Consider the following 13,587-nt stretch of genomic DNA (forward strand, 5'->3'; position numbering starts at 1 on the left):
TTATTTAAACAACTCAGTCTATCATGTATGTTTGGGATAGTTTGAGAAAAAAAAGTGGGAGTACTTTGTTAGTGTGCAATAATTGATAATTTTTGCTCAAAGTGCACAAAAGATCGATTCAAATTTGAATCGCGATTGTTATTCGTCCCGATTCTAAGTCAATTCGTCATTTGCAATAATTCATTAAAGGCCTACTGAAATGAGATTTTTTTATTCAAACGGGGATAGCAGGTCCATTATATGTGTCAAACTTGATCATTTTGCGATATTGCCATATTTTTGCTGAAAGGATTTAGTAGAGAACATCCACGGTAAAGTTTGCAACTTTTGGTCGCTAATAAAAAAGCCTTGCCTGTACCGGAAGTAGCAGACGATGTGCGCGTAACGTCACGGGTTGTGGAGCTCCTCGCATCTTCACATTTACAATAATGGCCACCAGCAGCTAGAGCGATTCGGACAGAGAAAGCGACAATTTCCTTATTAAGTTGAGCGAGGTTGAAAGATTCGTAGATGAGGAAAGTTAGAGTGAAGCACAAAAAAAAAAAAGGGCTGTGGCTCCAGGCGACGGCAGTGGGAGCGATTCAGATGTTATTAGACACATTTACTAGGAAAATTCTGGAAAATCCCTTATCTGCTTATTGTGTTAATAATGTTTTAGTGAAATTATAAAGTCATACCTGAAAGTCGGAAGGCTGCAGTGACCGCCAGTGTCTCTGAGAGAAGTCAATGGAGGAGCCAAGATCACAGCTGCCTTTTTGACAGCTGCAGGAGGAGGTCGCATAATCCGCTCAAGTCTCCGGTAAGAGCCGACTTAATATCACAATTTTCCCATCCAAACACTTGCTGGTTGACGTAGAGAAACATGTTCGCTTGACTGCTCTGTGTTAAAGCCTCACAACAAACAAAGAAGCACCGGCTGTGTTTCGGTTGCTAAAGGCAGCTGCAATCCACCGCTTTCTACCAACAGCATTCTTCTTTGACGTCTCCATTATTAATTGAACAAATGGCAAAAGATTCAGCAACACAGATGTCAGAAATACTGTATAATTATGCGATAAAAACAGACTACTTTTAGCAGTGAGTGGTCCTGGGAGAACATGTTTGTTCCAACCAATAATGTCACAAGCACGTGTCAACATAAGCGTCGTCATTCCGCGAAGTTTTCAACAGGATACGTGGCAGGAAATTTAAAATTGCAATTTAGTAAATTAAAAAGGCCGTATTGGCATGTGTTGCAATGTGAAGATTTCATCATTGATGTATAAACTATCAGACTGCGTGGTCGGTAGTAGTGGGTTTCAGTAGGCCCTTTAAAGCATAAGAAAAAGCTGTTATCTTAAACACTCTTAAGTTGAGGTACCACACAATAATGTTTTTTGCTCTTTGGATAATTAAGAAAAAATGTACTCAGATACCTGGTTTGCCATAGCTAGTTGCTAACCTTCTGAGTAACACTCGTGGCAAAAAAGTGTGCAACAAATGTAATGCCAATGAGGCAGCACTAAAACGACACCAACACGTCTGCCAGATTTTCTTTTTAAAGAAACAAACACATTTCTGGACTTTGTCAATGTGTTATTTTCTGTGAGTGAGTGGCCTGGCTGTTCATCCCTGTGATACAATGATGCAAGCCACTGCAATTACGTGGGCTGTGATTACAAGTTTAGGGTTTTGTGCCGCAGTGTAAAAGGGAAAAAAAACACTCTGAAGCCGAGGGAGGGGGAATGGAGGGAAGACCAAGGGATTCTCAACCTTTTTTTGTTGGCTTCAAAACAAATGTGGGACTAAGGCTGTAAAATCTGGTTGACCTCAAAATAATCTCTTATATTTTTTTGTATTTGCCAGCGCAGCCTCCTTTTAAGTGTTGGCGCGACAAAGCAAAGACTTGGGGCGTTCATTTCTTTAGTCTTTGAGTGGGAAAAATGTAAGTTGTGTACACTTTTGCTATAATTATAGTGCAAGGTTTGCTCCATTTCTCTTGCCTCAGCCATCACTCAGTTAGGGTGACTGCAGATGTTGGGTCACATGGTGCAAGGCGAGCACGTAAGCGGGACGCCAACAAGAGCTTCATTCACAGCAGCAAACAACTGAATCAGCAGCATTCTGTCACCCCTTTGTTTGCTCTTCCTCCTCTTCAGCCTTTTTAAAGACATATACATCTGTCTTCTCAGGAGGCAGGGTTGTCCAACGGCACGCCAGTGGACACGCCGAGTCCCGCCTCTGCGTCCTCACTGTTCAACAGGCTACAGCTGGACGACGACCTGGAATCCGACCCACGGGACCACTACGTTTCCACTGAAACCCGTGATCTGTTTGTCACGGTGGACGACCCAAAGAAGCACGTCTCTACCATGGAAACCTACATCACCTACCGAGTGTCCACAATGGTCTGTTGTTTACTTCCGTCATGGTGACACGGTCAAGCCCTAGGAACTGCTTGTGTTCGGCCAACGTACCGATCATTAATTTTTTCCTTTAAGAAATGGAATTCCCATATTTCAGTGACAGCAGGCTTGTGCAAATCTCCCAAAGTAGTTGAGAATGTTTGTCAAATTCAAAGTTTTTACTGGAAATTGAATTGAGGTTGCAAACAGGAGTTAGATTTGGAATATCCCTAAATAAAGCTTTAAAGTGCCTTATTTTTGGCTCTCTGCGAAGACATTGGCCATTTCCCTGTGACGTCACACAGTGCTGCCAATGTAAACAAACAATGGGAATACCACAGCAAGATATAGCGACATTAGCTCGGATTCAAACTCGGATTTCAGCGACTTAAGCGATTCAACAGATTACGCATGTATTGAAACAGATGGTTGGAGTATGAAAATATTGAAGAAGAAACTGAAGCTATTGAGCGGATAGCTATTGACGCTATTTATAGCCATAGCATGGCCGAATAGCTGCGTTAGCATCGCCGGTAAAATGTGCGGACCAAACGATCAGGACTTTCGCATCTTTTGACACTGGAGCAACTTAAATCCGTCGATTGGTAAGTGTTTTTTTCGCATTAAATGTGGGTGGAAGGAAACGTAATATAGTTGCAAACGCATCTGCAGGTTATCCATACATCTCTGTTCCATGTCTGCTTTAGCACCGCCGGTAAATAGCGTGTTAGCATCAGTCAAAATCAACAAAACTCACCTTTTTGATTTCGTTGACTATCGTTGCAAATGCATTTGCAGGTTATCCATACATCTCTGTGCCATGTCTGCCTTAGCATCGCCGGTCAAATGTGGAGACACTCTGGCACATTCAATGGGGGTCTGGCAGCAGACACTTTCGCATCTTCGGGCCAGTGGTGCAACTTGAATCCCTCCCTGTTAGTGTTGTTACACCCTCCGACAACACACCGTCGAGGCATGATGTCTCCAAGGTTCCAAAAAATAGTCAAAAAAACGGAAAATAACAGAGCTGAGACCCGGTGTTTGTAATGTGTTGAAAATGAAAATGGCGGGTGTGTTACCTCGGCGACGTCACATTCTGACGTCATCGCCTCCAGCGTGATAAACAGAAAGGCGTTTAATTCGCCAAAATTCACCCATTTAGAGTTCGGAAATCGGTTAAAAAAATAGATGGTCTTTTTTCTGCACCATCAAGGTATATATTGACGCTTACATAGGTCTGGTGATAATGTTCCCCTTTAAGCAATGGAATTCCATTATTTCAGTGACAGCAGGCTTGTGCAAATCTCCCAAAGTAGTTGAGAATGTCTGTCAAATTCAAAGTTTTTACTGGAAATTGAATTGAGGTTGCACACAGGAGTTAGATTTGCAATTCCAAATTGAAATGAGGGAAGTAAAATTGAAATTCAATGAAATTCCAATTGATAATGTAGGTGAATTCCAGAATGATGCTTTACAATATAAGAATAATAATGGATTAGATTGTATTGGGTGGACTGCGCCAAGGCTGCCCTTTGTCACCGATTCTGTTCATAACTTTTATGGACAAAATTTCTAGGCGCAGTCAAGGCGTTGAGGGGTTCCGGTTTGGTGGCCGCGGGATTAGGTCTCTGGTTTTCGCAGATGATGTAGTCCTGATGGCTTCATCTGGCTGGGATCTTCAGTTCTCACTGGATCGGTTAGCAGCCGAGTGTGAAGCGACCGGAATGAGAATCAGCACCTCCAAGTCCGAGTCCATGGTTCTCTCCCGGAAAAGGGTGGAGTGCCATCTCCGGGTTGGGGAGGAGACCCTTCCCCAAGTGGAGGAGTTCAAGTACCTAGGAGTCTTGTTCACGAGTGAAGGAAGAGTGGATCGTGAGATCGACAGGCGGATCGGTGCAGCGTCTTCAGTAATGCGGACGTTGTACCGATCCGTTGTGGTGAAGAAGGAGCTGAGCCGGAAGGCAAAGCTCTCAATTTACCGGTCGATATACGTTCCCATCCTCACCTATGGTCCTGAGCTTAGGGTCATGACAGAAAGTCTGCCATCCGGGAGGAGCTCAAAGTAAAGCCGCTGCTCCTCCACATCAAGAGGAGCCATTTTCTCACCGAAACCTGCCGGTTGACATGTAGGGAACCATTTCCGCTTGACCGCTCTGTTCCATAATAAAGCTTCACCGTCATCTTTCGGGAATGTAAACAAGGAAACACCGGCTGTGTTTGTGTTGCTAAAGGCGGCCGCAATACACCGCTTCCCACCTACATCTTTCTTCTTTGACGTCTCCATTATTAATTAAACAAATTGCAAAAGATTCAGCAATACAGTGTCCATAATACTGTGGAATTATGCGATGAAAAGAGACAACTTATTGCTGTGAACGGTGCTGGACCAACATGTCCTCTGCAATGCGGGACGTCCTGCGTACGCGTCATCATACCGCAACGTTTTCGAATGATACTTCCGCGCGAAATTTAAAATTGCAATTTAGTAAACTAAACCGGCCATATTGGCATGTGTTGCAATGTTAAGATTTCATCATTGATATATAATCTATCAGACTGCGTGGTCAGTAGTAGTGGGTTTCAGTAGGCCTTTAACCATAATACAAAAGTTCATATCATTAATTAAAAATATGGCTGTTTTACATATTTAATTTAAATATTATGATTATTAACGTCATAGTCACAGAACACATTTATTTGAGAAAATGTTTTTAATAGACAATTAAAAGGGCTGTTGGCAATAATTACGTGGATGCTAAAAGAGCGTTAACGTTTCAATGTATTTAAAGCAATTATATCCTGCCCTTAATAGTTTTCAGCACATAGCAGTTTGTGTCGATTGTGATGTGGGTCACTAGCATTAGCTTTGATTGAATGTATTTTAACAACAACTTGACTGCAAATTGTTAGTTGCTTCCCAGGGACCGCTTTTGTGTGTCCACGCCTTCCTTGAGTGTTCGTGTGCAGCGAGTCACCCAGGCTATTTTTATCCAATATCATTTGTAATTGTAAAAATGTAAACACATATTTTCCAATAAACCACTAAGATGTTTGTGGTTTTAACTCTGAGAAAGTTGCAAACAGCCCCTATAAGAATAAAAGTGTCTTCTATAAAAGAGATAAGCAACAGTTAGCAAGCTGACTACCAGCCTTTTAGCCAGTTGTGTAAGTCTAAAACTAAAAGTCAGGGATATTGTGACCTGAAATGATGAGAAATTATTTCACATTTTTGTGTCTAATTTTAGTCTTTGTAAGTATTGTCTGACAAAATCCTTTGTTGGACAAATTCCTCTTATAACCCGACAGTAAGACATTTCTCTGAATTGCAATGAATTCAATTCCACTTCTGAATCATCCCGTGGCGTGCAGTCATTTCAATTCAAATTCCAAAATCGGAATTTTGCACAAGCCTGGTAGTTGCTTGTTTCACTAAATTCCTTTCCCAAATGGTGGCCTCTTTTTTTGTCTTCCAAGAAAAAAATATGTGTTACAGTGAACATCTGCGGTCCCCTCCAAGGGTTCTCATTGTAATCCCATTGGGTTGAGTTTTTCCTTGCCCTGATGTGGGATCTGAGCCCAGGATGTCATTGTGGCTTGTGCAGCCCTTTGAGACACTTGTGATTTAGGGCTATATAAGTCAACTTTGATTGATTGAATTAATCTCAGTTATTAGGCGCTATTTAGACATTTATTAGGAGTTCACTGCTGATGCTGAGCACAATTGAACACCCCAAATTATATGTTAAATAGTCTTTTTTTTAAATTCAGTTTCGAAGAACAGTTACCTGGACCATTACTTATATTTGAAAAATATTATTGAAATGTATTTTATAGGCAACAATGTGTCTATATGGTGTTCTCCCTAGTTAATATCTTAGTTCTCACTACCATGACATGAAGGCATACTTCTAGAACAGTAATGTGTTCCAGAGGTCAAATACAGTAGCAGGCTGTCAGTTGTTGACAAATGATAGCATCATCCTGTGGTAATCACCCCAAGTCATTCTCTCGGCTGAAGAAACACATTCATTCCACTTTGGGCGCAGGTTCTTCTTTCAAACCCTCCTATGAGAAATGATTTGATGGTAAATTCAAAAGCTTCTATTTACCAGGTTGATCGCCTCGGCTCCTTTACTGTAGGTCCAGGCCTGTTGGCGTCATGGCGACCGTTGCTATGTGACTAGAGTGTTGAGGGTGAAAGGCCTTAAACAAACATCCAAGGCAAATATGAAGACATAGTGTTCAATAAGGGAGGGTTTTTAACAGTGGTCCATTTGCACAAGTGCTCTGTGGACTCTAGTTGATATACATAGGAAGTGAACACACCCTGGTTAATAATGTACTATTTTATATAGTACATTATTAACCAGGGTGTGTTCTATATAGGATGTGAACACACCCTGGTTATTTATGTACTGCATAGAATGTGAACACACCCTAGTTAACAATCTACTATACAGGATGTGAACACACCTTGGTTAATAATGCACTATATAGGATGTGAACGCACCCTGGTTAATGTACTATATAGGATGTGAACACACCCTGGTTAATAATGTACTATATAGGATGCGAACATACCCTGGTTAATAATGCACTATATAGGATGTGAACACACCCTGGTTGATAATGTACTATATAAGATGTGAACACCCATTGGTTTATAATGTACTATATAGGATGTAAACACACCCTGGTTAATAATTGACTGTAGTTGATATAGGATGTGAACACACCCAGGTTTATAATGTACCATACAGGATGGGAGCACACCCTGGTTAATAATGTTCTATATATGTTGTAAACAAACCCTGGTCAATAATGTACTATATAGGATGTAAACACACCCTGGTTAATGATGTACTATGTAGGATGTGAACACAACCTGGTTAATAATGTACTATAGTTGATACAGGATGTGAAAACCCACTGGTTAATGATGTACTATATAGTATGTGAACACGCCCTGATTAATAATGTACTGTATCAATCAATGTTTATTTATATAGCCCCAAATCACAAATGTCTCAAAGGACTGCACAAATCATTACGACTACAACATCCTCGGAAGAACCCACAAAAGGGCTAGGAAAACTGACACCCAGTGGGCAGGGAGAATTCACATTTAGTGGGTATATGATGTAAACACACCCTGGTTATTAATGTACTATATAGGATGTAAACACACCCTGGTTAATGATGTACTATGTAGGATGTGAACACAACCTGGTTAATAATGTACTGTATATGATGTAAACACACCCTGGTTATTAATGTACTATATAGGATGTAAACACACCCTGGTTAATGATGTACTATGTAGGATGTGAACACAACCTGGTTAATAATGTACTATAGTTGATGTAGGATGTGAACACCCTCTGGTTAATAATGCACCATCATTGATATAGGATGTGAACACACCCTGGTTAATAATTGACTGTAGTTGATATAGGATGAGAACACACCCAGGTTAATAATGTACTATATAGGATGTGAACACACCCTTGTTAATAATGTACTATAGTTGATATAGGACGTGAACACAACCTGGTTAATAATGTACTACAGTTGATATAGGACGTGAACTCACCCTGGTTAATATTGTACTATATAGGGAGTAAACACACCCAGGTTAATAATGCATTATGTAGGATGTGAACACACTCTGGTTAATAATGTATCATGTAGGATGTGAACACACCCTGGTTAATACTGTAGTATATAGGAAGTGAACACACCCTGGTTAATAATGTATTATAGTTGATATATATATATTTATATATATATATATATATATATATATATATATATATATACATACATACATATATATACATGTATGTATGTATGTATATATATGTATGTATATATATATATATATATATGTATGTATGTATATATACGTATGTATATATATATATATATATATATATATATATATATATGTATGTATATATATGTATGTATGTATATATATGTATGTATGTATATATATACATGTATGTATATATATATGTACGTATATATATATGTATGTATGTATATATATATATATATATATATATATATATATATATATATATATATATATATATATTGGTTAATAATGTACATCTCACTTGAAAAACAGAAATCTGGTAAATAAAAAAGCTGTAAAAAATAGTTTGACAAGTGATCATTTGTTGAAGCACACTACGTGTTTTTAGATGATATTTGTCAGATAACAAGAACATCTCTCACCCGGCAACATTTTTAATTAGATTTAGGTCTGGGCTCTGGCCGAGCTATTCCAAAACTGTATTCCAGTTCCAGGTGTTTTGAATGCAAGACCGTGGAAATGTATTTCCAGTATTTGAGCAGCAGTGTAGAACGCAAACACTGGCTCTGAATAAAGTGGTTTTCCTTGAGGGCCACATGGCAGTCAGTGAATAAATGAATATACATGTATATTTGCCACACAATTGCCTGTGCATGTAGGATATTTCTTTGACACATTTATGGGTACTTTGACACATTTATGGGTACTTTGACACATTTATGGGTACTTTGCTTTGTAATTAAAAAGTCAAGTTGACAAGCGGATATTGATAAAAATGTAAAATGATGTGTCGGGCCTTGAGTCTGGACTTTGAACAGCAAGTGGCTAATGTGCAACATGTGTATTTTAAGTGGTTAATGGTGCAACATGTGTATTTTAATGAAGTGGCTAATTGTGCAAGATGTGTATTTTAAGTGGTTAATAGCGCAATGTGTATTTTAAGCGGCTCATGGTGCAACGTGTATTTTAACAGGAAGTGGCTAATTGTGCAACATGTGTATTTTAACAGGACGTGGCTAATTGTGCAACACGTGTATTTTAAATGGCTAATAGCGCAACATGTGTATTTTAAGTGGTTCATGGTGCAACATGTGTATTTTAAGTGGCTAATGGCGCAACATGTGTATTTTAAGTGGCTAATGGTGCAACGTGTATTTTAAGTGGTTCATGGCGCAACATGTGTATTTTAAGTGGCTCATGGTGCAACATGTGTATTTTAAGTGGTTAATGGCGCAACACGTGTTTTTTAAGTGGTTAATGGCACAACATGTGTATTTTAAATGGCTAATGGCGCAACATGTGTATTGTAAGTGGCTAATGGTGCAACATGTGAATTTTAAGTGGTTAATGGTGCAACATGTGTATTTTAAGTGGCTAATGACGCAACATGTGTATTTTAAGTGGTTCATGGTGCAACATGTGTATTTTAAGTGGCTAATGGCGCAACATGTGTATTTTAAGTGGCTAATGGCGCAACATGTGTATTTTATGTGGCTCAGTGTGAATGAATGATGGGTTTCCACTTCTCTGTGAGCGCTTTGAGTATATAACAATAGAAAAAGCGCGATATAAATCTAATTCATTATTATTATTATTATTTAAGTGGCTCATGGTGCAACATGTGTATTTTAAGTGGCTAATGGCGCAACATGTGTATTGTAAGTGGCTAATGGTGCAACATGTGAATTTTAAGTGGTTAATGGTGCAACGTGTATTTTAAGTGGCTAATGGCGCAACATGTGTATTTTAAGTGGTTCATGGTGCAACATGTGTATTTTAAGTGGCTAATGGCGCAACATGTTATTTAAGTGGAAAAGGTGCAACATGTGTATTTTAAGTGGTTCATGGCACAACGTGTATTTTAAGTGGCTCATAGTGCAACATGTGTATTTTAAGTGGCTCATGGTGCAACATGTGTATTTTAAGTGGCTAATGGCGCAACGTGTATTTTAAGTGGCTAATGGCGCAACATGTGTATTTTAAGTGGTTCATGGTGCAACATGTGTATTTTAAGTGGCTAATGGTGCAACATGTGTATTTTAACAGCAAGTGACTAATGGTGCAACATGTGTTTTTAACAGCAAGTGGCTAATGGTACAACATGTGTATTTCAAGTTGATAACGGTGCAACATGTGTATTTTAACAGCAAGTGGCTAATGGTGCAACATGTGTATTTTAACAGCAAGGAGTTAATGGTGCAACATATGTATTTTAGCAGCAAGCGACTGATGGTGCAGTATGTGTATTTTAACAGCAAGTGGCTAATGGTGCAACATGTGTATTTTCAAAGCAAGGGGCTAATGGTGCAACATGTGTATTTTAAGTGGCTAATGGTGCAACATGTGTATTTTAACAGCAAGTGGCTAATGGTGCAACATGTGTATTTTAACAGCAAGTGGCTAATGGTACAACATGTTTATTTTAAGTGGCTAATGGTGCAACATGTGTATTTTAACAGCAAGTGGCTAATGGTGCAACATGTGTATTTTAACAGCAAGTGGCTAATGGTACAACATGTGTATTTTAAGTGGCTAATGGTGCAACATGTGTATTTTAACAGCAAGTGGCTAATGGTGCAACATGTGTTTTTTAACAGCAAGTGGCTGATGGTGCAACATGTGTTTTTAACAGCAAGTGGCTAATGGTGCAACATGTGTATTTTAACAGCAAGCGGCTAATGGTGCAACATGTGTATTTTAACAGCAAATGGCTAATGGTACAACATGTGTATTTTAAGTTGATAACGGTGCAACATGTGTATTTTAACAGCAAGTGGCTAATGGTGCAACATGTGTATTTTAACAGCAAGGAGTTAATGGTGCAACATATGTATTTTAGCAGCAAGCGACTGATGGTGCAGTATGTGTATTTTAACAGCAAGTGGCTAATGGTGCAACATGTGTATTTTCAAAGCAAGGGGCTAATGGTGCAACATGTGTATTTTAAGTGGCTAATGGTGCAACATGTGTATTTTAACAGCAAGTGGCTAATGGTGCAACATGTGTATTTTAACAGCAAGTGGCTAATGGTACAACATGTTTATTTTAAGTGGCTAATGGTGCAACATGTGTTTTTAACAGCAAGTGGCTAATGGTACAACATGTGTATTTTAAGTTGATAACGGTGCAACATGTGTATTTTAACAGCAAGTGGCTAATGGTGCAACATGTGTATTTTAACAGCAAGGAGTTAATGGTGCAACATATGTATTTTAGCAGCAAGCGACTGATGGTGCAGTATGTGTATTTTAACAGCAAGTGGCTAATGGTGCAACATGTGTATTTTCAAAGCAAGGGGCTAATGGTGCAACATGTGTATTTTAAGTGGCTAATGGTGCAACATGTGTATTTTAACAGCAAGTGGCTAATGGTGCAACATGTGTATTTTAACAGCAAGTGGCTAATGGTACAACATGTTTATTTTAAGTGGCTAATGGTGCAACATGTGTATTTTAACAGCAAGTGGCTAATGGTGCAACATGTGTATTTTAACAGCAAGTGGCTAATGGTACAACATGTGTATTTTAAGTGGCTAATGGTGCAACATGTGTATTTTAAGTGGCTAATGGTGCAACATGTGTTTTTTAACAGCAAGTGGCTGATGGTGCAACATGTGTATTTTAACAGCAAGTGGCTAATGGTACAACATGTTTATTTTAAGTGGCTAATGGTGCAACATGTGTATTTTAACAGCAAGTGGCTAATGGTGCAACATGTGTATTTTAACAGCAAGTGGCTAATGGTACAACATGTGTATTTTAAGTGGCTAATGGTACAACATGTGTATTTTAAGTGGCTAATGGTGCAACATGTGTTTTTTAACAGCAAGTGGCTGATGGTGCAACATGTGTTTTTTAACAGCAAGTGGCTGATGGTGCAACATGTGTTTTTAACAGCAAGTGGCTAATGGTGCAACATGTGTATTTTAACAGCAAGCGGCTAATGGTGCAACATGTGTATTTTAACAGCAAATGGCTAATGGTGCAACATGTGTATTTTAACAGCAAGCGGCTAATGGTGCAACATGTGTATTTTAACAGCAAGTGGCTAATGGTACAACATGTGTATTTTAAGTGGCTAATGGTGCAACATGTGTATTTTAAGTGGCTAATGGTGCAACATGTGTTTTTTAACAGCAAGTGGCTGATGGTGCGACATGTGTTTTTAACAGCAAGTGGCTAATGGTGCAACATGTGTATTTTAACAGCAAGCGGCTAATGGTGCAACATGTGTATTTTAACAGCAAGTGGCTAATGATGCAACATGTGTATTTTCCCACAAGACGACACGGATGGAGTTTCACCTGCCCGATTATTGCGTGCGGCGACGATATCAAGACTTCGACTGGCTGAGGATGAAGCTGGAGGACAGCCAGCCCACCCACCTCATCCCCGTAGGTGACCGCATCCACAGTGTTCTCCTCGCTGCCATATAACAGCATCATTTATCCTTCCTCTCCTCCTCCTCTAGCCTTTACCAGAGAAGTTTGTGATGAAGGGCGTGGTGGATCGTTTTTCGGAAGAGTTTGTGGAAACGCGCATGAAAGCGCTGGATAAGTTCCTCAAACGGGTTGCAGACCACCCGGTCCTCTCCTTCAATCCACATCTTAACGCTTTTTTGTCTGCCAAGGTGAGGCCACCGCAATCCATTTTCATTCAAGAAAAACTATTTTGTGGATGTCAGCTGCAGCGATAAATCAGTCTGCTGCTGATGCAGTAAAAACGGTGAAGTAGTAAGGATGCAAATCTCAAATACATTTGGCTGACTTTCCCAGCACAAGTAGACAAATGACCTCTCTCAAGGCTATAAAGTGGTCGTCTATCAAAACTGTCCAGATAATCTTCCCTTTTCTTGTCACATGCAATTTGGTCCCGTGGCTCTTGGTCACATTGCAATGTCCCTATTGGAGCATCGCTCCTGGATCACAGTGTTAGGAAATCCAATGAATGGATCCTCTCATCTCAGGAGAAAATTACAAGCAGTGAAATATTACATGTAAACCCATTCTCGTCCATGATGTGTCTACAGGACCTGAACAAGCGCCAAGGCCTGGCACTGCTCACCAAAGTGGGCGAGTCAGTGAAGCACGTGGCCGCAGGATACAAGCTGCGGGCACGGCCTCCAGACTTCTGCGCCATGGGAGAGTACCTCGACACATTCAGCCAGAAACTGGGGACCATCGACCGCATCGCTCAGCGAATCCTCAAAGAGCAGTCAGGTAATCCAGGGAGGGGGCCGACTGATTGTCAGGTGGCCCAGTGAGGTGGCCGACTGATTGTCAGTTGACCCAGTGAGTGGGCCGACTGATTGTCAGGTGACCCAGTGAGGGGGCCGACTGATTGTCAGGTGACCCAGTGAGTGGGCCGACTGATTGTCAGGTGA

General features: G+C 40.0%; 1 protein-coding gene across 1 annotated transcript in view; it reads left to right on the top strand.

Moving 5' to 3' along the window:
- Positions 1-13,587, top strand: part of snx30 (sorting nexin family member 30) — a 35,710-nt gene that overhangs the window by 1,720 nt on the left and 20,403 nt on the right. The window contains exons 2-5 of the mRNA XM_061876973.1: positions 2,172-2,387; positions 12,488-12,598; positions 12,676-12,834; positions 13,234-13,423. Of these exons, the coding sequence (XP_061732957.1) occupies positions 2,172-2,387; positions 12,488-12,598; positions 12,676-12,834; positions 13,234-13,423 (676 nt within the window). The remainder of the gene's footprint in view (positions 1-2,171; positions 2,388-12,487; positions 12,599-12,675; positions 12,835-13,233; positions 13,424-13,587) is intronic.

Source organism: Nerophis ophidion, linkage group LG17, assembly GCF_033978795.1.
Source record: "Nerophis ophidion isolate RoL-2023_Sa linkage group LG17, RoL_Noph_v1.0, whole genome shotgun sequence".
Classification (NCBI taxonomy): Eukaryota; Metazoa; Chordata; class Actinopteri; order Syngnathiformes; family Syngnathidae; genus Nerophis; species Nerophis ophidion.